The sequence below is a fragment of the Taudactylus pleione genome, unplaced genomic scaffold, assembly GCF_031769625.1.
Source record: "Taudactylus pleione unplaced genomic scaffold, aTauple2 ptg000622l, whole genome shotgun sequence".
Lineage (NCBI taxonomy): Eukaryota > Metazoa > Chordata > Amphibia > Anura > Myobatrachidae > Taudactylus > Taudactylus pleione.
This window is the reverse complement of record NW_028285024.1, coordinates 640,899-666,512: the sequence shown is the minus strand read 5'-3', so window position 1 is coordinate 666,512 and position 25,614 is coordinate 640,899. Positions and strand designations below refer to the sequence as shown.

Sequence of the window (25,614 nt, the reverse complement as noted above, 5' to 3'; positions counted from 1 at the left end):
TGGAGACATCAGATGCCATTTTGGGTCCAGAATCCAATTTCACAGTATTATCCAACTTTTCCTCTTCTGTTTTTCCCACTACCACGTGGAACTTTTTCTGAGTTGCAGAGAGCTGTTCTTCCAGCTGGGTAATTTTTCCCATGGTGCTTTGCAACTTGTTCTCAGACAGCAGAAGATTACTCTCCAGAAATACATTTATTTCTGTCAGACATGCTGATACTGCTCTGGCTGCAGCCAAGTTGGATTGGAGTGTCTGTACTTGTTCCTTAAAGCTTGCTTCTGTTACAAGCCATGGTCACAACTTGTTCCTCTCCAGCAATTTACCTCCTTCTGGCAGTATTGTTTCAGTTCCGTCAGTTGCTAGGCGATCCAGATATCGCAGGGTGTCACGTGTTATCCACAACACGGCATGATTGATTCCTTCTCTTATTTGTGCATGCTGGCCTTTTGCCTCCTCGCCAACTATAGAGTTCCTTGTGGATCGCTCAACTCTGCTGCATGGTCAGCGTTCCTGTTGTTCCAGATTGTAGTGAACCCTGTTTCTCCAGCTGCCCAGCCACTCCGTCTGCTTGCAAACTGCTACAGGCTCCCTTGCCACTACATCAGCTCTCCAGCCACTCCATCAGCTTGCAAACTGTTACAGGCTCCCTAGCTGCTCCATCGGCCCTCCAGCCACTCCATCTGCTTGCAAACTGCCACCGACTCTAAGCCGCACCATCGGCTCTCAAAGCAGCATCACTGGCTTTCAGGCCGCACCATCAGTTCTCCAACTTGTATTACCGGCTCTAAGCCACATCATCAGCTCTCAAAGCCACATTACTGGCTCTCAAGCCACACCATCAGTTTTCTAACCTGTACTACCGGCTCTAAGCCGCACCATCGGCTCCCAAAGCCACATCACCAACTCTCAAGCCGCACCATCAGTTCTCCAATTAGATTAAAACTACCAGCTCTAAGCCACACCATTGGCTCTCAAAGCTGCATCACCGGCTCTAAACTGCACAATCGGCTCTCAAAGCCACACCATCGGCTCTCAAGCCAGACCAAGGTTCTCCAACTTGTATTACTGGCTCTCAAAGCCACACCATCCGCTGTCAAAGCCACATCACCAGCTCTAAAGTGGCACCATCAATTCTTCAATTTATACTAACGGCTCTCAAGCCGCATCACCGGCTCTCAAGCCGCACCACTGACTATCTTACTAGTATCCAATATCTCATGCTATTCTCTGGTTCCCATAGGTAATTTGTGTAAACCACTACTACTCAGAGTTTTAAGTCCAGGTGACCACTTAAGTACCGGTGAACATTTCTAGTTCTAAGGGAACAGCGGGTGGCTGTTAGTGGCAGAAGACCTCGCTAGCCTGGTTCTAGGAGGTTTACATGGAGCAGCCTAGGTAACCATAACAGCTTCAAGATGGACAACCTCTATATCCTTTGCATCACGCTCTTTCTGCAGCATCTGGAGACATTTCTTCCTGTCTTTCAAACATTCATGGAGCTTCTCAGACAGAGAATTTCTTTCTTACTCATACTCTGCAAATCTTGCTTTTGTAGAGACCACTAGAAAGTCTTTTTCTTCTAATATCAAAGTTAGATCCACCACTTTTTGCTGTGTGCAAGCTGCGTCACTCTGGTGTCCCTTGACACATTGTTTTAATTCCTCCACTTCCTGCTGAAGGACTTCACACTTTTGATGCAATTCAACAATGTCTTGATCTAATAATACTTCATTCTTTGCTAGCAGCACATCATTCTCATATTTTATCATAGATTTTGATGCTTCAACCTTCTCAAAGCATTCAGACATAACCACTAATTTGAGGTCTGTCTCTTTAAGAGCTTTACATTTTTTTTATTTCTTCCTGCTCAAATGCCATTTTCAAAGAGGACAACTCACTCTCTAACATCTTTTCAGTTTGCACATGCAAAAGCTTCTTTTTTGTAGACTTATCCTCTAAGTCACTTATCTGGTCACAATAGCGTAAAAGTGTTTCACACCAAACTTCACACAGAAAGTCAAATTTGTCTATGCTGATATAGTCCTCTCCTGGTGGACCTTGCACCATACACTGACCACACACACTGACAGTTTTACTCTGCTTTGGCATTTTAAATGTTTCTTTCTCTGGAACAATACTCGGAGCCCCAGCATTTTGAAAAGAGTCACCACAGAGGATTTCAACATCTTTAAATCACTTCCTTGTAAAACACTTACTTCACATTTAGACTGTAACTTTTATTTCCCATTCTTCTTGTCCTACAATACATAGGAATAACTTGCTTTTGTTTTCACTATATCACACTTTGCCTTCAAAAGTATTTTCAATACAGCAAAACATTTTTTTTCATGTGGCACTACAATTACCAGCATATCAAGTACTGTCTCTTTAACCGGATTTTCAAAAGGAATCTCTGTTCTCTCAGTACCACACCATGACTTACTGAGGTCAATGGCTTGAGCATTTCAGCAGAATAAACCACAACATTTCCTTTAACCCTTCCAATGCTGCAGCAGGAACTTTCAACATTTGTGTGCATTTCTCTTCACAGCTGGCAATTCACATACATTTGCACATCATAATGGTTTTCCACACACATGCAGACAGTATTCAAGAAATTTGTGTAACACTTATTTCTCTTCCTTTCCAAGGACAAAAAATTGTACAGAGCAGCACGAGTGCATCTCATCTATGCAGACAATTCTCTTTATACAGTTCAACTTGTGTTGCTTCCACTCACCAACTTGACGAGCATTCACCATGCAGGTGCAGTGAGCGTCCATATTTTAATTTAGCTGCAGTAATCCACTTTCTGTGTACCTGTGTTGCTCCAATTATGCATAGATCCTTATGCTGTTGCTATAATCCGAATTTTCACACAGTTGTTGGTATACACTAGTAGTCTGTATTTTGGTTATAGGGATTAGATTGATGGCATTCTAACTATCGCTCCTACATTCTTCGGTATATTGACTACATCCCCATAAGATATAGATGATCCCGGACATGAGATATAGATGGTCCTGGACATAAGATCTAGATGGTCCCGGACATAAGATATAGATGGTCCTGGACATAAGATATAGATGGTCTCGGACATAAGATATAGATGGTCTCGGACATAAGATATACATGGTCCTGAGCATAAGATATAGATTGTCCCAGACATAAGATATAGGTGGTCCTGGACATAAGATCTAGATGGTCCTGGACATAAGATATACATGGTCCTGAGCATAAGATATAGATGGTCCTGAGCATAAGATATAGATGGTCCTCAACATAAGATATAGATGGTCCCGGACATAAGATATAGATGGTCCTGGACATAAGATATACATGGTCCCGGACATTAGTTATAGATGGTCCTGGACATAAGTTATAGATGGTCCTGAGCATAAGATATAGATGATCCCGAGCATAAGATATAGATGATCCCGAGCATAAGATATAGATGGTCCTGGACATAAGATATAGATGGGCCTGAGTATAAGATATACAGGTAGATGGTCCTAGACATAAGATATAGGTGGTCCTGGATATAAGATATAGATGGTAATGAGCATAAGATATAGATGGTCCCAAGCATAAGATATAGATGATCCCGAGCATAAGATATAGATGGTCCTGAGCATAAGATATAGATGGTCCCGGGTATAAGATATAGATAGTCCAGAGCATAAGATCTAGATGGTCCCGAGCATAAGATAAAGATGGTCATGAGCATGATATAGATGGTTCTGAGCGTAGGATATAGATGGTCTTGGACTAAAATCGGCACTAGGGGGCACATTTACTAAAGATCATCTGAAAATTGTCAAATCTTTAGTAATATACCCCTGTGGCTTTGACTTTCCCATTCCGCCAATTACCCTCAGTTCCACCCGGTGGTAGCAATGCCCAATCCCACTTATTACGATGCTTTGTCAAAGGGGCGTTACACCAGCATATTGTGCCTGAGAACCCAGTGATACGCTGTCAGCCATGACCGACCTTTTGGTAATGTAATTTCTCTATCTTTGTGGCGTCCATTTACAGTTCTGTCCTATTCAAAGTGATTATTGGCAAATTTCCTGCTACTGTGACCCTGATACCGGTATGTGACTGTAAAACTGCCCTGACAATCTGTCCCCCTGTGTCTACTGTACAACCTCCCGACCCTTATTCTACCAAAGGGGCTGCATAGTATTACTACCCTTATTCTACCGAAGGGGGCACATATTATTACTATCCTTATTCTACCAAAGAGGGCGCATATTATTACTACTCTTATTATACCAAAGGGGGCCCATATTATTACTACCATAATTCTACCGAAGGGGGCACATATTATTACTACCATAATTCTACCGGAGGGGGCACATATTATTACTATCCTTATTCTACCAAAGAGGGTGCATATTATTACTACTCTTATTATACCAAAGGGGGCCCATATTATTGCTACCATAATTCTACCGAAAGGGCCCCATATTATTACTACCATAATTCTACCGAAGGGGGCACATATTATTACTATCCTTATTGTACCGAAGAGGGCGCATATTATTACTACTCTTATTCTACCAAAGGGGGCCCATATTATTACTACCCTTATTAACATTAGACTAAAGTGTGCACAGATAATTAATATTAGACTAAAGGGGCCACAGATTATTATTAGACTAAAGGGGGCACAGATAAAATATATTAGACTATCTTGGGCACATCGCTGTGCCTCGGAATCTCAGACTGTATAATATTATAGGACGACAAGAGAGAAGAAGAAACAGTACTTTAGTAATTACGTGGGCAATAATCTACTGTTCCCAGTTTACCTATTGGCTAACGGCAAATCTGGGAACAGTGAATTGTTGCCCACGTAATCACACAGGCTCTATATTTTCTCAGTCTCTCATACATTTGATACAGAGATGCCAATGATTCTGCTAATGTTACTGTTATTTAAGTCATCAGTGAATTATTATCTATAGATCATATGCACTGTGTTATGTTGCACTAATGACTAATGCTGCTGAATATTTTAAAAGATCTTCATTCTCAACAAGATTGCTGTGATAATACTGTGCATGCCATTATGTTTAATATTGTGTAGTACTTAGCAGACCACAAATTGCCTCTGTTTATTCCAGTGGGAGTGTTCTTGTATGCAATTTAGCACAGGCTGCTCAGAGAGAATCAGTAATACTCAGGGCCGACAAGAGCCGCGGCGGGCCCACGTGACAGGGGGCGTGGCCTAATCACGGGAGGCGTGGCCATGCAAACTTGGAAAAAGTGGGAAAAAAACTTATTTCAGTGCCGCTCCGCAGCGCTGCGTGCTGGACAGGGGAGCGCTGTGTGCCCCTCAGCCAGGTGCACAACCGATGGGGGCGCGATCAGCGTGATCGCTCCCCCCACAGACATAGGAGACTGCTCTGGCTGCTGCTTTAGCAGCCACGAGAGTCTCCCAGTGCAGCCCAGCACACAGCTGCGTGTGCTGGGCTGCTGTGACTTAAGAGGGAGGGGGTGCCCCTGGTAATACCTGTCAATTGAATGAGATTTGTGTATAACTAAGTTCCCCAATATAGTCTACTAGCTGAAGTACCGGCGTTGCCCAGGTTTAAATCTTCAAGTTATTAAGTTAGGCATCCAGACCAATTGCCATCACTCTGTGAAGTTTTCATCCAAATCCATCCAGTGGAAGGCCCAGAGCAGGCACCCTGGGTCACAGTTCTGCCCAGCGTACACCAACGGGAGATCCGACTGGGACCTCAACCCCCTAAAGCAGTGATTTTCAACCCTGTTCAACTCACGGCACACCAACCAGGATTTTAAAATGGCAAGGTCACACCATCAGTCCCCCATGGAGAAAAACACGCACATTGCTCCCCACGGGGGGGAAAAACAAAAATAAAACATATTGGCCCCCACTTAAAAAAACAATCACACTGTCCCCCACAGAAGGCAAAATAATACACGTTTCCCACATAAAAACACAATCACACTATCTTCTACAGAAGACAAAATAATACACAATGGCCCCCTGTGATAACTTGGGGTAATTAGCTTGATAGAGTGTCAGAGGTGCAGTGTTAGGTGCTTGAATCAGGGTCCACACATAACATTTCAGGTTATAAATAAAAGAAAAGTGCTTTACTGTCAGCATAAATCAGGAAACAAAAATAACAAACTCCTAGCCCCGTTCGGGCACTCACTCACTTCTTCACCCCTGACTAAGCTTGGGCAGCTAGTCTGCAAATAAAGTCCAAAGTCTCTCTCTGCTTCCTGCAGAGTCTATCACAGGCTCTGGCCTGGCTTTCACACAAAGTTTCTCTTGTGGTCCTCCCTGCCTCCTGCAGGTATGGACACTGGATTCTTTAGCCTGCAGCTTAGCTGCTTTTACATCACACAGTCTAAGAGGTTTGTGGTCCTTCCTGCCTCCTACAGGGCCTACATGGCTTGGCTTAGCTTCATTGGGCTCTCTGGCTGCCACAGTCCCACTTAGACTGTCTCCAATGGCAGCCTGACTGGTCTGCCATCTCATCAGCCCACACCTGGGCTCTCCACAAGTTAGCCCCTAGGTGTGGCAAAATGTAGTTTAACTACCCTGTGTGAGCGGATCCCTCCAGTCCCACTATTGCCATCTCTGGTGATCCTGTAACATATTCACCTCCCCCAGCTCAAAACCCCTGGGTTGAGCAACATGAGGCGAGGCATTCTCATGGCGAAGTCCCTCTTGATTCTTCTTATCAGGGCCTTTCACCACCTTCAAGATCATCTAGACTTGTCTGCCATCTGGCGGTTTCATCCTCCAGGTTCTGGAGTATATTTTCCTTCTAACTTTTTTCTGAATGGAACTCTTTGCTTTCTACATGCAGTACTTGAGGCTCATCCTTTGGCACCACGTCAAGCATTAACTTTTCCCAAAGTGGCATACTTCATCTTCATTCTTGTTAGCTTCATCAAAATCCAACAAGTTCTTTTCCTCAGAATGTTCTGGTTCAGACCAAGAACAGCTTCTTCTTTGTTTTCTTTTTAACAGAAAAAAAGGTTTCCCTTGCTTAAACCTCTTAAAGGCACACCCATTGTCCAACTTCTGCTTGAAACATCTTTAACCTTCAACCTTGAAGTACTATTTTGGCTTTTGGCATACTTCACTAGCAAATCATTTTCTTTCAAAAAGCCACCCTCATTTTGAGAGTCACCAGCATCACAATTTCCAGGCTTTAGCTCTATGTTGACGGAACATGTACTGGCACTTGCACCCTCAGATTCCAGACTCTCATGTCCATGTAAGATACTTGAAGGTTTGCTCCATTGATGCACAAACTTTATCTCATGGCTTTGATGGCTATCTGCCACTTCAATAAGCCATATATCTCTTGGAATATTTTGTGTATCCGCCTTTTGGGACTTGGAAACATGACAAACAACTTCCATATGTTCCACTGGCACAGGTTGAAATTCACTCTCCACAGAGATCTTCATTTTCAAATTCTGTTTAGCTGGACTACTTGTTTCAAGCTTTATCATGTGAGACCACTCCACTTCCCCACAGACAAATCCAGCAGCATTGCAAGTTCCAACCTGCTTGCATGAAGGCATTATGTCACATACATGAGTATTACTCTTCACAAGACTGTCAATATTAACTTTCTTTAAGGTTCTGCTTTCCACAGCAAAACGGTGTGATTGGGTCACATTCACATCACTCTGAACACATGGCGACAATAGAGTCTTATCCTTTGAAGCCATCGCTATCTCTGTAGACTTTTGTACATCCTATACCTTTGCCTCACAGGTTATGCGATCACCATCTGTATACGTCAGTTCTTTATCATCAACTTCAGACACAGTTTTGTAATCTGGACCTATGCCCCTTTGGGAGGACTTCACACCCTCAGTTATCACTGTAAGCTGCAAGACACTGCAAGGAATCTCATCCACTTTTACAAGACAGTCTTTTAGGAAGTTTCCCAACTTTAAAACTTTGATCCCATCTTGGACAGGAATCATTATGAATGACCGCCCGCGGTAAGGCCGGCGGTTCAAATCCCTACACCGGCAGACCGGCAGCAGTGGAAATCCCGACAGGGGATTCATGTGAGTATTAGTAACCCTACCACCCCCCTAACCCTAACCCTCCCTTAGGGGTCACTAACCCTAACCTCCCCCCTAGTGCCTAACCGCCCCTAAGTGCCTAACTCATCCTTCCCCACAGCCTAAACCTAAGTCCTCTGGGGGGTTGCCTAACCCTAACCTTCCCCCGGGGGTGCCTAACCCTAACTCCCCCTTCCTTTAGCCTAACCTTCCCGGGGGGAGTGCCTAACCCTAAGTCCCCCTCGGAAGCCCCTAATGTAACCCTCCCCCCCGCGGCTGTCCGCGCCCACCTTACCTTTGATTGGTATGCTGGGTGTCCATCTCCCGGCGTAGGTATAATGATAGGCAATAGGATTTCAACGGTTGTCATTAGTACCCTGCCGGGATATGACACGACTGTCAGTATTTCGACCGTTGGCTTCCTGACTGCATCTTCTTGTACATTATGACATTTAATGAGGATTTCTTCATTGTCAAATTGCGGCTGACAACATTCTTTTGGAACATCTCGCCGCTTGTCCACTGCTCATCACACAAGGCACTCTGCATCGGTAGCATATCACTCTGTGCGCCAGCCCTTTCAGGATCAACCTGTAATAATTGCTGCTTGTGTTTATGCACTTCTATCCAGAATCCAATGTCAGTGTAATATCCAACTTTTTCGCCTTTGCTTTTCCCACTACCGCATGGAACTTTTTCTGAGTTGCAGAGTGCTGTTCTTCCAGCTGGGTAATTTTTGCCATTTCCAAATTCTCAGACCGCAGAAGATTGCTCTCCAGAAATACATTTCTTTCTGTCAGACATTCTGAAACTGCTCTGGCTGCAGCCAATTTGGATTGGAGTGTCTGTACTTGTTCCTTAAAGCTTGCTTCAAGATGGACAACCTCCATGTCCTCTGCATCACGCTCTTTCTGCAGCATCTGGAGACATTTCTTCCTGTCTTCTGAACATTCACAGAGCTTCTCAGAGGATTTATTTCTAACTCATACTCTGCAAGTCTTGCTTTTGTGGAGACCACTAAAAAGTATTTTTCTTCTAACATCAAAGTTAGATCCGCCACTTTTCCTAGTGTGCGAGCTGCGTCACTCTGGTGTCCCTTGACACATTCTTTCAATTCCTCCATCTCCTGCTGAAGGACTTCACACTTTTGATGCAATTCAACAATGTCTTGCTCTAATAATACATCATTCTTTGCTAGCAGCACATCATTCTCATACTTTATCATAGGCTTTGATGCTTTAGCCTCCTCAAAGCGTTCAGACATAACCACTAATTTGAGGTCTATCTCTTTAAGAGCTTTACGGTTTTTTTATTTCTTCCTGCTCAAATGCCATTTTCAAAGAGGACAACTCACTCTCTATCATCTTTTCAATTTGTGCATGCAAAAGCTTCTTTTTTGTAGACTTATCCTCTAAGTCACTTATCTGGTCACAATAGCGTAAAAGTGTTTCACACCAAACTTCACACAGAAAGTCAAATTTGTCTATGCTGATATAGTCCTCTCCTGGTGGACCTTGCACCATACACTGACCACACACACTGACAGTTTTACTCTGCTTTGGCATTTTAAATGTTTCTTTCTCTGGAACATTACTCGGAGCCCCAGCATTTTGAAGAGTCACCACAGAGGATTTCAACATCTTTAAATCACTTCCTTGTAAAACACTTTGTTCACATTCAGACTGTAACTTTTATTTCCCATTCTTCTTGTCATACAATACACAGGAATAACTTGCTTTTGTTTTCACTATATCACACTTTGCCTTCAAAAGTATTTTCAATACAGCAAAACATTTTTCTTCATGTGGCACTGCAATTACCAGCATATCAAGCACTGTCTCTTTAACAGCATTTCAAAAGGAATCTCTGTTCTCTCAGTACCACACCATGACTTAATGAGGTCAATGGCTTGAGCATTTCAGCAGAATAAACCACAACATTTCCTTTAACCCTTCCAATGCTGCAGCAGGAACTTTCAACATTTGTGTGCATTTCTCTTCACAGCTGGCAATTCACATACATTTTATAAGATCTTCATTCTCAACAAGATTGCTGTGATAATACTGTGCATGCCATTATGTTTAATATTGTGTAGTACTTAGCAGACCACAAATTGCCTCTGTTTATTCCAGTGAGAGTGTTCTTGTATGCAATTTAGCACAGGCTGCTCAGAGAGAATCAGTAATACTCAGGGCCGACAAGAGCCGCGGCGGGTCCAGGTGACAGGGGCGTGGCCTAATCATGGGAGGCGTGGCCATGCAAACTCTGAGAAAAAAAGTGGAAAAAAAATATTATCAGAGTCCACACATAACATTTCAGGTTATAAATAAAAGAAAAATTGCTTTACTGTTAGCATAAATCTGGAAAAAAGAATAACAAACATCTAGACCAGTAGTTCTCAAACTTTTTGGAATCTTGGTGCCCTAGAGTATTAGCATTGTTTTCACAGCACCCCTAAGCCAAAAGTTTGTTATTGAGAAATTCAGAAAAAATGTAGTAAACTAGCAAAGTGAAGTAAATTGTGCTCATCTGTCATCCTTAGGTTCAGTTATGTGGTGGTGGACAGATTTGTGCTTCTTTTTGTCCACATATTTACATTACATTGACCATAAATAATTTGATTTGGTGCTGGACCACCATCCTGAGGCACCACTGCAAGTGTCCCAAGGCACCCCAGGGTGACTCTGCGCACAGTTTGGGAACCAGCCCTATTTGGGCACTGACTCTTTGCCTATGACTGACCTTGGGCAGCTAGTCTGCAAATAAAGTCCAAAGTCTTTCTCTGCTTCCTGCAAAGTCTACCACAGGCTCCGGCCTGGCTTTCACGCAAAGTTTCTCTTGTGGTCCTCCCTGCCTCCTGCAAGTATGGACACTGGCTTCCTGAGCCTGCAGCTTAGCTGCTTTTACATCACATAATCTGAGAGGTTTGTGGTCCTTCCTGCCTCCTACAGGTCTGGACTCCCCCTGCTGGCCCCCCAATGGCTTAGCTTAATTTTGCTCTCTGGCTGCCACAGTCCCACTTAGACTGTCTCCAATGGCAGCCTGACTGGTCTGCATTCTCATCAGCCCACACCTGGGCTCTCTCCACAAGGCAGCCCCTAGGTGTGGCAAAACTTAGTTTAACTACACTGTGTGGGTGGATCCCTCCAGCCCCACACAGAATCCATGGCTTACTATCACCATCTCTGGTGATCCTGTCACATCCCCACATAAAAAAAACCCCAATAAAATTGTCCCCACAGATGGCAAAATAATATACCTTGCCCCCACATAAAAAACACAATTACACTGACCCCCACAAAAAAAAATACTTATTGACCCCCTACCTGTCCGTGGCAGAGAAAGGAGCTCTCTGTCGCTCAGTAGCGTCTAGATGCCCTTTCACTGAACGGATCCTGACATCTTAAGTCCCTCAGCCGTGTAAGTGGGTGCAGGCTTGCACATTCCTGTCACATTAACTGCTCATCAGCAGTGCAGGCGGGACTGCAACGCGGCTTGCGTGACCTATGATGTCACACTACTGCATCCCCATTGGTACAGCAGCGGCTGAGCCACCCGGAAGAGCCCAGCGTTGCCTGGGCCCAAAGTAAGGAGTTCAACTGCGGTGGCAATTCTGGGCGGCAAATCTCTGGTGGCACACTTAGGAACCGTTCACGTCACATAAGTGTGCCGCAACGCCGCTGTTAAAAATTGCTGCCCTAAAGCCTGGCCAGGATCCAACTGGACCACCTCATGTTGGTTTCATCCCAATCGGTGCACGGGTGTCCAAATGCATAACCGGACAGACAAACAGACCAATGAATTTTATATATAAGATTACTTTGCATCTGTGCATATATTATGTAGACATTGTTGGTCAGTGGTACCAGAATCATAAACAATTTTGTTCTCTCACTACCCATATTTCTCTGGGAAGGGGCCACCTCTGTCTCACATCACACACACCCCACACTGCACTTCAATTTTAAACTTTCTTTATGAACTTGTGGATGAATTAGACATTACCCAATGTAAGTTATTTCTGCAGCGTATTTATATGCAATTGCGTTCCTTTAAATCTATAGTGCTAGTGCTTTTTAGTATATTGAATTAAAAGTTATATTTTTACCTGCTTATCTCTATATATACATTAGGAGTGTTTCCGAATATAGAGTACGGTTTCTTCTTCTCTCTTGTTGTCCTATAATTTCGCTCTAGGAAGCACCTCTTTTATTCTTTATCTATTATAGGGATTGACTTTTTGAAGTTATCTTGGGACATAACATTATCTCCCTAGAACATACTGTATCTATGACATCTATGACGGGCTTAGCGTGCCCCAATGCAGCCTCTCCCCCTCCCCCCCATTTCTCCTGCCCTTTCTATTACATATTACGCCATGTCCTATATGGGGTGGATACGCCCCTCCAGGTGATGACCACTCCTACCCAGTGGCTGGTCACACCCCTTCAGCAGGCACCTACCATTGCAAATGGGGGGGAACAAGAGGCTGCATTGGAGCACGCTGAGCGAGTCAGAAATGTCATAGATATGTTCAAGGGAGATAATGTTATGTCCCAAGATGACTACGAAAAGGTAACCATAATCCCTATAATTCCTATAAAAGATAAAAAATAAAGGAGGTGCTTCCTAGGCCTTCCCCAGGGTTTTGGTAGAATTGGAATTGGTTGATCCCGGGGGGCACCTTTTTTCTTCCATTTCCACCATGATATGAAGGAGTAGGGAAACCGTTGGCTCTATGCTGCACCCTCTGTGTCACCTTTTGTGGTCTCCACAGGACTGTAGGGCCTCGTAGTCTGATGCTGATCTGCCCGTCCCCACTTTCCTGCCCCCATTTCTTTTCTATCCCGTCATTATGCTGTTATAAAAAATTATGACCAACTTAAAGAAATTCTAGTGTTGTCATTGTTTTATGGCACCTGCCAGTCCCCTCCCCTATGTAGCTGAAGTAAAGAGGTAACCAACAAATGTATCTATGTTTTCACACACAAAATCAATGAGACAAGTTCTTTGTTTCAAAGGGGTAACAGATGTGTCTTGGAAAAGTGCGCGGCTCATGGCGGCAGCTAAGAATGCACCAGGGGGTATTGCAGTGTCTACAAACATCCAAAGTGGTAGTCTCAGTCCGTACACATTCAGACGCACTGATGTTCACCACAGGGAAGGGCTTCAAAGCAGCATTTGTATAAAGATGGGCAACCCCCAAAAGCGGCTACTGCTTCTCAATAGCCCGCAACTCTGTCTACACACCGGCACGCCAAATACACACCTGCAGAACGCATATCCGATGTGTGGAAGCCCAGTCACCGCCCAGTTACCCCAACTAAGCTGCAAATGGCGTACAGTTCCCAATAGTTGCTCAAAGTTGCCTATGCAGATTCAGACGCATGCGTGGTTACTGATAACGCTGAGATCCATCTGCAGAGCGGACTTGCATGCACATCTGAATGAGGCCCCCAGTCTTTACTTTCCTGCAAAGGAGACTTGAATTCTCCACCACTTGCGCACATTGACCACTGTAATAAAATCCGTCCAGCACACAAAAGTGCCACATGTAATAAACACATATAATAATGTAAAATAAACTCAAGGGGACGGGAGCAGAACTGCCTAAATGCAGCTGATGTGTAATAGTGGCATCGGTAAATGCTATATAGAAGAATGGGTGTGTGAGGCATCTAAGGGCTGTGCATTAATAATGCTTCTCCTATCTTCCTTTCCCCCAGCAAGCCAACTGGAGGGAGATTGTGAACAAGAAGCTAAAGTTTCCCGTGTCTCTTATCAATGCCATCCATGACGGGAATCTCATCCAGGTCCAGCAGCTTCTGCAGGTCAGCGATGGGATCCTGCGACAGCTGGACGATAGCGAGGACCGATCATGGCGGGAAGCTCTCAACCTTGCCATCCGCACTGGGAATGAGGAGATCATGAAGACCCTTCTGCATTGTGTCAAGTTCGATTTCAGGCAGATCCACGAAGCCCTCTTGGTGGCTGTTGACACCAACCAACCCCATGTGGTTAAAATGTTGCTGGACCGACTGGACCAGGAGAAAGGGATCAAGATGGACATCAAGTCCTTCTCGTTGGCTTTCTTTGACAACTCCATTGATAACTCCCGCTTTGCCCCTGGGGTGACCCCACTCACTTTGGCCTGTGAGAAGGACCTCTATGAGATTGTGGAGATGCTGATGAAGAAGGGTCATGTCATCACAACCCCGCACAAGATCTCCTGCGCATGCCTGGAGTGCAGCAATGGGCGCAAATATGACCTCCTCAAATTCTCCCTGTCTCGTATTAACACTTACAAAGGAATTGCCAGTAGGGCATATCTTTCCATCGCCAGCGAAGACGCCATGCTGAGAGCTTTCAAGCTGAGCCGGGAGCTCAAGCGCCTTTCAAGAAAGGAGCCGGAGTTTAAGGTTTGTTTAGCTTAAGGTGAAGTGCTGAGAGTCATGATGCGAATGTGACTGTGCAATTGGGATTTATAAATGGGTCTTACAGAGTTGGGTATGAGATCCTGGCGGTCGGGATGCCATTGGTCAGAATACCGACAGCGGCATCCTGACAGTCAGAATCCCGACACCCATAAGGAAATACGGGAAGTATAACCTTACCTCTAACCCTCCCTCCCCTGTACCTAACCCTAACCTCACCCCCTAGTGCCTAAACCTAACCTCTCCCCTAGTGCCTAAACCTAACCTCACCCCCTAGTGCCTAAACCTAACCTCCCCCTCCCCGCACCCTAAACCTAACCTCACCCCCTAGTGCCTAAGCCTAACCTCCCCCTCCCCGCACCCTAAACCTAGCCTCACCCCCTAGTGCCTAAACCTAACCTCCCCCTCCCCGCACCCTAAACCTAGCCTCACCCCCTAGTGCCTAAACCTAACCTCCCCCTCCCCGCACCCTAAACCTAACCTCACCCCCATAGTGCCTAAACCTAACCTCTCCGCACCCTAAAACTAACCACCCCCCATAGTGCCTAAACCTAACCTCCCCCTAGTGCCTTAACATTACCTCCCCCTCCCCGCACCCTAAACCTAACCTCCCCCTCCTAGTGCCTAAACCTATCCTCCCCCTAGTGCCTTAACATTACCTCCCCCTCCCCGCACCCTAAACCTAACCTCCCCCTCCGAGTGCCTAAACCTAACCTCCCCGCACTCTAAACCTAACCTCACCCCCTAGTGCTTAAACCTAACCTCCCCCTCCCCGCACCCTAAACCTAACCTCCCCGCACCCTAAACCTAGCCTCACCCCCTAGTGCCTAAGCCTAACCTCCCCCTCCCCGCACCCTAAACCTAACCTCACCCTCTTGCCTAAACCTAACCTCCCCCTCCCCGCACCCTAAACCTAACCTCACCCTCTAGTGCGCAAACCTAACCTCCCCCTCCCCTCACCCTAAACCTAACCTCACCCCTTAGTGCCTAAACCTAACCTCCCCCTCCCTGCACCCTAAACCTAGCCTCACCCTCTAGTGCCTAAACCTAACCTCCCCCTCCCCTCACCCTAAACCTAACCTCACCCCTTAGTGCCTAAACCTAACCTTTCCCCTAGTGCCTAAACATAACCTTCCCTTCCCCGCACCCTAAACCTAACCTCACCCCCTAGTGCCTAAACCTAACCTCCCCCTCCCCGCACCCTAAACCTAACCTCACCCCCTAGTGCCTAAACCTAACCTCCCCCTCCCCGCACCCTAAACCTAACCTCACCCCCTAGTGCCTAAACCTAACCTCCCCCTCCCTGCACCCTAAACCTAACCTCACCCCCTAGTGCCTAAACCTAACCTCCCCCTCCCCGCACCCTAAACCTAACCTCACCCCCTAGTGCCTAAACCTAACCTCCCCCTCCCCGCACCCTAAACCTAACCTCACCCCCTAGTGCCTAAACCTAACCTCCCCCTCCCCGCACCCTAAACCTAACCTCACCCCCTAGTGCCTAAACCTAACCTCCCCCTCCCCGCACCCTAAACCTAACCTCACCCCCTAGTGCCTAAGCCTAACCTCCCCCTCCCCGCACCCTAAACCTAACCTCACCCCCTAGTGCCTAAACCTAACCTCCCCCTCCCCGCACCCTAAACCTAACCTCACCCCCTAGTGCCTAAACCTAACCTCCCCCTCCCTGCACCCTAAACCTAACCTCACCCCCTAGTGCCTAAGCCTAACCTCCCCCTCCCCGCACCCTAAACCTAACCTCACCCCCTAGTGCCTAAACCTAACCTCCCCCTCCCTGCACCCTAAACCTAACCTCACCCCCTAGTGCCTAAACCTAACCTCACCCCCTAGTGCCTAAACCTAACCTCCCCCTCCCCGCACCCTAAACATAACCTCACCCCCTAGTGCCTAAACCTAACCTCCCCCTCCCCGCACCCTAAACCTAACCTCACCCCCTAGTGCCTAAACCTAACCTCCCCCTCCCCGCACCCTAAACATAACCTCACCCCCTAGTGCCTAAATCTAACCTTCCCCCTAGTGCCTAAACATAACCTCCCCCTCCCCGCACCCTAAACCTAACCTCCCCCTCCCCACACCCTAAACCTAACCTCACCCCCTAGTGCCTAAGCCTAACCTCCCCCTCCCCGCACCCTAAACCTAACCTCACCCCCTAGTGCCTAAACCTAACCTCACCCCCTAGTGCCTAAACCTAACCTCCCCCTCCCCGCACCCTAAACATAACCTCACCCCCTAGTGCCTAAACCTAACCTCCCCCTCCCCGCACCCTAAACCTAACCTCACCCCCTAGTGCCTAAACCTAACCTCCCCCTCCCCGCACCCTAAACCTAGCCTCACCCCCTAGTGCCTAAACCTAACCTCCCCCTCCCCGCACCCTAAACCTAACCTCACCCCCATAGTGCCTAAACCTAACCTCTCCGCACCCTAAAACTAACCACCCCCCATAGTGCCTAAACCTAACCTCCCCCTAGTGCCTTAACATTACCTCCCCCTCCCCGCACCCTAAACCTAACCTCCCCCTCCTAGTGCCTAAACCTAACCTCCCCCTAGTGCCTTAACATTACCTCCCCCTCCCCGCACCCTAAACCTAACCTCCCCCTCCTAGTGCCTAAACCTAACCTCCCCGCACCCTAAACCTAACCTCCCCGCACCCTAAACCTAACCTCACCCCCTAGTGCCTAAACCTAACCTCCCCCTCCCCGCACCCTAAACCTAACCTCAGCCCCTAGTGCCTAAACCTAACCTCCCCCTCCCTGCACCCTAAACCTAACCTCACCCCCTAGTGCCTAAGCCTAACCTCCCCCTCCCCGCACCCTAAACCTAGCCTCACCCCCTAGTGCCTAAACCTAACCTCCCCCTCCCCGCACCCTAAACCTAGCCTCACCCCCTAGTGCCTAAACCTAACCTCCCCCTCCCCGCACCCTAAACCTAACCTCACCCCCATAGTGCCTAAACCTAACCTCTCCGCACCCTAAAACTAACCACCCCCCATAGTGCCTAAACCTAACCTCCCCCTAGTGCCTTAACATTACCTCCCCCTCCCCGCACCCTAAACCTAACCTCCCCCTCCTAGTGCCTAAACCTATCCTCCCCCTAGTGCCTTAACATTACCTCCCCCTCCCCGCACCCTAAACCTAACCTCCCCCTCCTAGTGCCTAAACCTAACCTCCCCGCACCCTAAACCTAACCTCACCCCCTAGTGCTTAAACCTAACCTCCCCCTCCCCGCACCCTAAACCTAACCTCCCCGCACCCTAAACCTAGCCTCACCCCCTAGTGCCTAAGCCTAACCTCCCCCTCCCCGCACCCTAAACCTAACCTCACCCTCTTGCCTAAACCTAACCTCCCCCTCCCCGCACCCTAAACCTAACCTCACCCTCTAGTGCGCAAACCTAACCTCCCCCTCCCCTCACCCTAAACCTAACCTCACCCCTTAGTGCCTAAACCTAACCTCCCCCTCCCTGCACCCTAAACCTAGCCTCACCCTCTAGTGCCTAAACCTAACCTCCCCCTCCCCTCACCCTAAACCTAACCTCACCCCTTAGTGCCTAAACCTAACCTTTCCCCTAGTGCCTAAACATAACCTTCCCTTCCCCGCACCCTAAACCTAACCTCACCCCCTAGTGCCTAAACCTAACCTCCCCCTCCCCGCACCCTAAACCTAACCTCACCCCCTAGTGCCTAAACCTAACCTCCCCCTCCCCGCACCCTAAACCTAACCTCACCCCCTAGTGCCTAAACCTAACCTCCCCCTCCCTGCACCCTAAACCTAACCTCACCCCCTAGTGCCTAAACCTAACCTCCCCCTCCCCGCACCCTAAACCTAACCTCACCCCCTAGTGCCTAAACCTAACCTCCCCCTCCCCGCACCCTAAACCTAACCTCACCCCCTAGTGCCTAAACCTAACCTCCCCCTCCCCGCACCCTAAACCTAACCTCACCCCCTAGTGCCTAAACCTAACCTCCCCCTCCCCGCACCCAAAACCTAACCTCACCCCCTAGTGCCTAAGCCTAACCTCCCCCTCCCCGCACCCTAAACCTAACCTCACCCCCTAGTGCCTAAACCTAACCTCCCCCTCCCCGCACCCTAAACCTAACCTCACCCCCTAGTGCCTAAACCTAACCTCCCCCTCCCTGCACCCTAAACCTAACCTCACCCCCTAGTGCCTAAGCCTAACCTCCCCCTCCCCGCACCCTAAACCTAACCTCACCCCCTAGTGCCTAAACCTAACCTCCCCCTCCCTGCACCCTAAACCTAACCTCACCCCCTAGTGCCTAAACCTAACCTCACCCCCTAGTGCCTAAACCTAACCTCCCCCTCCCCGCACCCTAAACATAACCTCACCCCCTAGTGCCTAAACCTAACCTCCCCCTCCCCGCACCCTAAACCTAACCTCACCCCCTAGTGCCTAAACCTAACCTCCCCCTCCCCGCACCCTAAACATAACCTCACCCCCTAGTGCCTAAATCTAACCTTCCCCCTAGTGCCTAAACATAACCTCCCCCTCCCCGCACCCTAAACCTAACCTCCCCCTCCCCACACCCTAAACCTAACCTCACCCCCTAGTGCCTAAGCCTAACCTCCCCCTCCCCGCACCCTAAACCTAACCTCACCCCCTAGTGCCTAAACCTAACCTCACCCCCTAGTGCCTAAACCTAACCTCCCCCTCCCCGCACCCTAAACATAACCTCACCCCCTAGTGCCTAAACCTAACCTCCCCCTCCCCGCACCCTAAACCTAACCTCACCCCCTAGTGCCTAAACCTAACCTCCCCCTCCCCGCACCCTAAACCTAGCCTCACCCCCTAGTGCCTAAACCTAACCTCCCCCTCCCCGCACCCTAAACCTAACCTCACCCCCATAGTGCCTAAACCTAACCTCTCCGCACCCTAAAACTAACCACCCCCCATAGTGCCTAAACCTAACCTCCCCCTAGTGCCTTAACATTACCTCCCCCTCCCCGCACCCTAAACCTAACCTCCCCCTCCTAGTGCCTAAACCTAACCTCCCCCTAGTGCCTTAACATTACCTCCCCCTCCCCGCACCCTAAACCTAACCTCCCCCTCCTAGTGCCTAAACCTAACCTCCCCGCACCCTAAACCTAACCTCACCCCCTAGTGCCTAAACCTAACCTCCCCCTCCCCGCACCCTAAACCTAACCTCAGCCCCTAGTGCCTAAACCTAACCTCCCCCTCCCTGCACCCTAAACCTAATCTCACCCCCTAGTGCCTAAGCCTAACCTCCCCCTCCCCGCACCCTAAACCTAACCTCACCCCCTAGTGCCTAAACCTAACCTCCCCCTCCCTGCACCCTAAACCTAACCTCACCCCCTAGTGCCTAAACCTAACCTCACCCCCTAGTGCCTAAACCTAACCTCCCCCTCCCCGCACCCTAAACATAACCTCACCCCCTAGTGCCTAAACCTAACCTCCCCCTCCCCGCACCCTAAACCTAACCTCACCCCCTAGTGCCTAAACCTAACCTCCCCCTCCCCGCACCCTAAACATAACCTCACCCCCTAGTGCCTAAATCTAACCTTCCCCCTAGTGCCTAAACATAACCTCCCCCTCCCCGCACCCTAAACCTAACCTCCCCCTCCCCGCACCCTAAACCTAACCTCACCCCCTAGTGCCTAAGCCTAACCTCCCCCTCCCCGCACCCTAAACCTAACCTCACCCCCTAGTGCCTAAACCTAACCTCACCCCCTAGTGCCTAAACCTAACCTCCCCCTCCCCGCACCCTAAACATAACCTCACCCCCTAGTGCCTAAACCTAACCTCCCCCTCCCCGCACCCTAAACCTAACCTCACCCCCTAGTGCCTAAACCTAACCTCCCCCTCCCCGCACCCTAAACATAACCTCACCCCCTAGTGCCTAAATCTAACCTTCCCCCTAGTGCCTAAACATAACCTCCCCCTCCCCGCACCCTAAACCTAACCTCCCCCTCCCCGCACCCTAAACCTAACCTCACCCCCTAGTGCCTAAGCCTAACCTCCCCCTCCCCGCACCCTAAACCTAACCTCACCCCCTAGTGCCTAAACCTAATCTCACCCCCTAGTGCCTAAGCCTAACCTCCCCCTCCCCGCACCCTAAACCTAACCTCACCCCCTAGTGCCTAAACCTAACCTCCCCCTCCCTGCACCCTAAACCTAACCTCACCCCCTAGTGCCTAAACCTAACCTCACCCCCTAGTGCCTAAACCTAACCTCCCCCTCCCCGCACCCTAAACATAACCTCACCCCCTAGTGCCTAAACCTAACCTCCCCCTCCCCGCACCCTAAACCTAACCTCACCCCCTAGTGCCTAAACCTAACCTCCCCCTCCCCGCACCCTAAACATAACCTCACCCCCTAGTGCCTAAATCTAACCTTCCCCCTAGTGCCTAAACATAACCTCCCCCTCCCCGCACCCTAAACCTAACCTCCCCCTCCCCGCACCCTAAACCTAACCTCACCCCCTAGTGCCTAAGCCTAACCTCCCCCTCCCCGCACCCTAAACCTAACCTCACCCCCTAGTGCCTAAACCTAACCTCACCCCCTAGTGCCTAAACCTAACCTCCCCCTCCCCGCACCCTAAACATAACCTCACCCCCTAGTGCCTAAACCTAACCTCCCCCTCCCCGCACCCTAAACCTAACCTCACCCCCTAGTGCCTAAACCTAACCTCCCCCTCCCCGCACCCTAAACATAACCTCACCCCCTAGTGCCTAAATCTAACCTTCCCCCTAGTGCCTAAACATAACCTCCCCCTCCCCGCACCCTAAACCTAACCTCCCCCTCCCCGCACCCTAAACCTAACCTCACCCCCTAGTGCCTAAGCCGATCCTTCCAAAAAAAAAAAAAAAATCCAAACATTACAAAATCACAGAAATAATTGATCTCTTAATTGTATAACATGGAAGAGCAGAATCAAGAAAACAAAAATTCCATGAATCATCTTTAAAAATTCAAAAATTCAAAAATTCAAAAATTCAAAAATGATTTCAGACAATGAAAAAACATTCACTTCAGTAGGGGTCTCTTCTAGGCTGGAGACCACTTTGTAATGAATGAGAAAGCTGCACTACTAAATACATAAATAACTGATCAGAATATGTCTCATCTCCGCTGCTCCCATTTGTGTATCTACTAAAATTTCCAATGTTATCGCCCTTCAGCTCCATAAATAATGCGCAGACGGCAGTTTCATCATTACATAAGTAAGGTATAAATGTAACAACGTCTACAGCAGGACATACAGCAAAATGCACCTTCTGCATTTGGAAACACATTAGCATCATAGCACAGCCCCTGTACAATGTATGGAGTTCTGGCAGTAACACTATGTAACAAGCTCCTAAATACGCCTACCTCTATGGACCAGGCCGCTAGAGAAGGACCCAATGTCCATCGTGTCTTGTTCGCATTGCACATGCGCAGCTGAGTCTGAACTTGGACGTACTGTACCAGTGATCACCAGGGGCGTAGAGAGCCACGCGGGGGGCGTGGCCTAATTTCAGAAGGCGTGGCCACGCCCCCTTGAAAAAAAAATAGTGTTTTGCAGCGCTGCTTAGCCAGTGGGGGGCGTGATCAGTGTGATCACTCCCCCCTTCAGGCATAGCATAGCAGCCGCAAGCAATCTCCCGCTGCAGCCCAGCAGGGAGGGAGGAAAGGAGGAAGTGAGGGGGGGGCGGCGCCAGACTCGGGCCCCTCTGGAAGCCCGGGCCTGGGTAAACTGTACCCGCTCCCCCCCCTCTCGGCGCCCCTGGTGATCACATAAGTCTATTTTATTATACATGTGATGAAAATCCACCTTTTTATATGGTGCCCTCCATCTTATCCTGAACATACTCCCCCATTAGGTGCCCTTATGTACTTCTCTTCTCAGAACATACTGTGCTGTTTACTGCCCTTTTCTCGGATCGAAATGTTCAGAGAAGTCAATACTCCATCTGACCATTGTTGGTTAGTTGGAGTATTGTCTTCTCAGCATTTTAACCCCTGGGTGAAGTTATCTTTAAGTGCAGTGAGTGCCAGATACCTGCACGTATATATACAGGACGGCACTCAATAGACACTGTAGTCCAACATTTCCTTAATGATCTGTCCACAGGTAAGATCAGGGTAATGATGCCGTCTCCTGGGGTACACTCCAGGGTCTCGGTGAAAGTATCCACAGCTATTTTTGATTTTCAGTATAAAGATAAACCGTAAAAGAAAAGTCTAGAAAGCCAAATTGTTGTTATTACATTTTATTTATAGGGCACCACAAGTGTTCCGCAGCGTCGTACAGAGAGCAAAACAATAAGACAATGCAGGGTAAAACAGTACAGAACAAATAGCACTACAAATCTACACACAGCCACTGATGCAATGTGTGCATATGAAAAGTACAGCGCCAGCTGAAACCTGTAGCTGTCAGCATGGGTGCAAATGACGGGTCTAGATGGCCTGAAAAAGCAAAAGCAGATGATTGAGGTCCAGGGGCAGAGAGCCCAATGAGGATGCACAGCAGGTGTGCAAGAGACGTAGGTTTTGAGAACAGGAGGGAGAAGGGCCCTGCTCATGGAGCTTACAGTCTAAAGTAGGGGTGGGCAATAAGCAGCCCTCCAACTGTTGTTGAACTACACATCCCAACATGCCTTGCAACAGTTTTAGCATGGCAAAATAGCAAAACTATGGCAGGGCATACTGGGCTGCTTATTGTCCACCCATAGTCTAAAGGGAAGGGGGAGACAAACAGAAGACATAAGGAGTGAGCCAGTGTAAGGGGAGGTAAGAGGGAGACTACGTGGTGACTTGGCTAAGTGAAGGATGGATATGCTGTTATGAACAGGTGGGTTTTCAGCACCCTCTTGTAGCAATGCAGGCTGGGGGATAGTGTGATGAAACAAGGGATGTCATTCCAATGGTGGGGGGCAGCTCAGGAGAAATCTTGAATTCTGGAGTGAGATGTGATGGTAACCAGAGAGGAGGAAAGGCGGCGGACTTTGGCCGACCCGAGTGGGCAGGAGTGAGTGTGTAAGGAGATGAGGTTGGAGATGTAGGAAGCTGTGAAGTTGGAGAGGGCCTTGTACGCAGTAGTTACGAGTTTGAAAATGATTCTTTAGGGGAGCTAGAGAAAGGCTTTTCAGGGAAGGGAGGTAGATGTGGAGCGAAGGAAGAGGAAGATAAGTCTAGCTGCCGATTGGAGAGGAGCAAGATAGTAGCAGGAGAATCCAGTGAGGAGAAGGTTGCAGTAGTCAAGCCTAGAAATGATTAGTGATCTATGATTTTTGTGGCATCCTGGGAGAGGAAGGGTCTGATTTTGAGCAAGGTTGCAGAGCTGGAAACAACAGGATAGAGCAAGAGATTGAGGGCCTCATTCAGAGGCGGTCGGAGGATGCAAGCGGTCGCTCAGAAACTGGGCGGCCGCTTGCATCCTGACCGCCCGCCTCTGTTGCGGTCGTTAGGCTGTGGGTTAACAGCCACAGCTCTAACGACCGCTCGGGTGATGGTCGCGATGGTCAGAGACCATCGCGACCATCGGGGCTTACGATGAGACCCTAGGGTAGGGTCTCCCTTGTCGTAAGCCCCGGAGAGCTTCTGGCTCTGTCTGAGCCGGAAGCTCTCCACTGACATCACTAGTGATGTCAGTGGGGCCTCCCCCAGATGGCAGGCGTTCCCATGGGAACGCCTCCGTTTGGGCTGCCACCCCCCCGGCCCGCCTTCCAAACGGGGCGAGCTGTCAATCAACATCGACAGCTCGCCCCCTTTGGATCGAGACCCGCTACGACCGGCGCTGTCGGTCATAGCGGGTCTCACGCATGCGCACGACGGTGCCGGCACCGTCGTGCGCATGCTCTGTGGGGGGCCATCGACCCGGACCGAGCGCATCTGCGCTAACGACCGGGTCTGAATGACCCCCAGAATGTGGGGGGTAAAGGAGAGGGAAGAGGCAAGAATGACTCCCAGGCAGTGGAGTTGGGGAACAGAGGAGATAGTGGTGTCATTGAGAATGATAGAGAGGTCAGGAGGAGAGGAGACTCTAGATGGAGGGAAGACAATGAGTTCAGTTTTGGCTATGTTGAGTTTGAGAAAGCTCTTTGACATCCAGGAAGAGTTGGCATAAAGGCAACTAGACTCCTAAGAGAGAAGGGAAGGGGAGGAATTAAGGAGAGGAGATGCAGAGTTGAGTGTCAACAGCATAGAGGTGATATTGGAGGCAAAAGGAACTGATGAGTTCACCCATAGAGGAGGTGTACTGAAAAATATTAGAGGACAGAACCTTGGGGGGATGCCCACGGGAAGGATGGATGGGGGGAGGTGGAACCAAAAGTGGAGACCGAGTGGGAGTGGTCGGTGAGATAGGAGTTGAACCAAGAAAGGACGACGGTGACTCATGGTCTGAAGGGTGCGCAGTAGGAGAGGGTGATCCATGGTGTCAAAGGCCATAGAGACGTCCAGGAGGATAAGTAGGGAGAATTGGCCCCTGGACTTGACCAAGAGAAGATCATTGGTGACTTTGGCCAGGGCAGTTTCAGTGGAGTGGAGGAGGTGGAAGCCAGATTGGAGAGGATCAAGGATAGAGTTGTCAGAGAGCAGGTGAGACAGTTGTAGATAATCCTTTCAAGTATTTTAGAGACAAAAGGGAGAAGGGAAATGGGACAGTAATTAGAGAGTGAGGAGGGATCAAGATTTTTTAGAATGGGTAAGACGACCAAGTTTGAAGGGGGAGGAGAAGATGCCAATAGAAAAGGATGGATTGAAGAGGTGAACAAAGTTGGAGCAGACAGTGGGGGAGAGGGAATTTAGCATGCTAGAGGGGATGGGATTTATGGGGCAGGTAGAAAGGGGAGAGGATAAAATAAAGGAATGGATTTCATCTTCCATGGTGGGGCGGAAGGAGTACAAGGGTAGGTGGCTAGGGGGAGGAGAGGGTGGGGTGGTAGGGGTGGCAGGAGTGATGGGAGGAGGATATGCAGAGCCGGCCCTAGCCATTTTGGTGCCCTAGGCAAGATATTGACTAATGCCCCCTAGTCTATAATCCCACCACCAATTCAATTCAATGTGATGTTGAATAGCCATGGGAGGGAGCTCTCGTGGCTATTCAATTCACCGTGCTGTTTGGA

General features: G+C 48.7%; 1 protein-coding gene across 4 annotated transcripts in view; it reads left to right on the top strand.

Annotated features, from left to right (window-relative positions):
• LOC148479323 (short transient receptor potential channel 2-like) overlaps positions 1-25,614 on the top strand; it is a 115,338-nt gene that overhangs the window by 37,315 nt on the left and 52,409 nt on the right. For all 4 annotated transcript variants that reach the window (XR_015871986.1, XM_088454617.1, XM_088454615.1 and 1 more), the window contains exon 2: positions 13,807-14,499. Coding sequence is in view for 3 of the 4 variants with exons in the window: in XM_088454617.1 (XP_088310743.1) it covers positions 13,807-14,499 (693 nt within the window). In the remaining variant the exon portion in view is untranslated. The remainder of the gene's footprint in view (positions 1-13,806; positions 14,500-25,614) is intronic.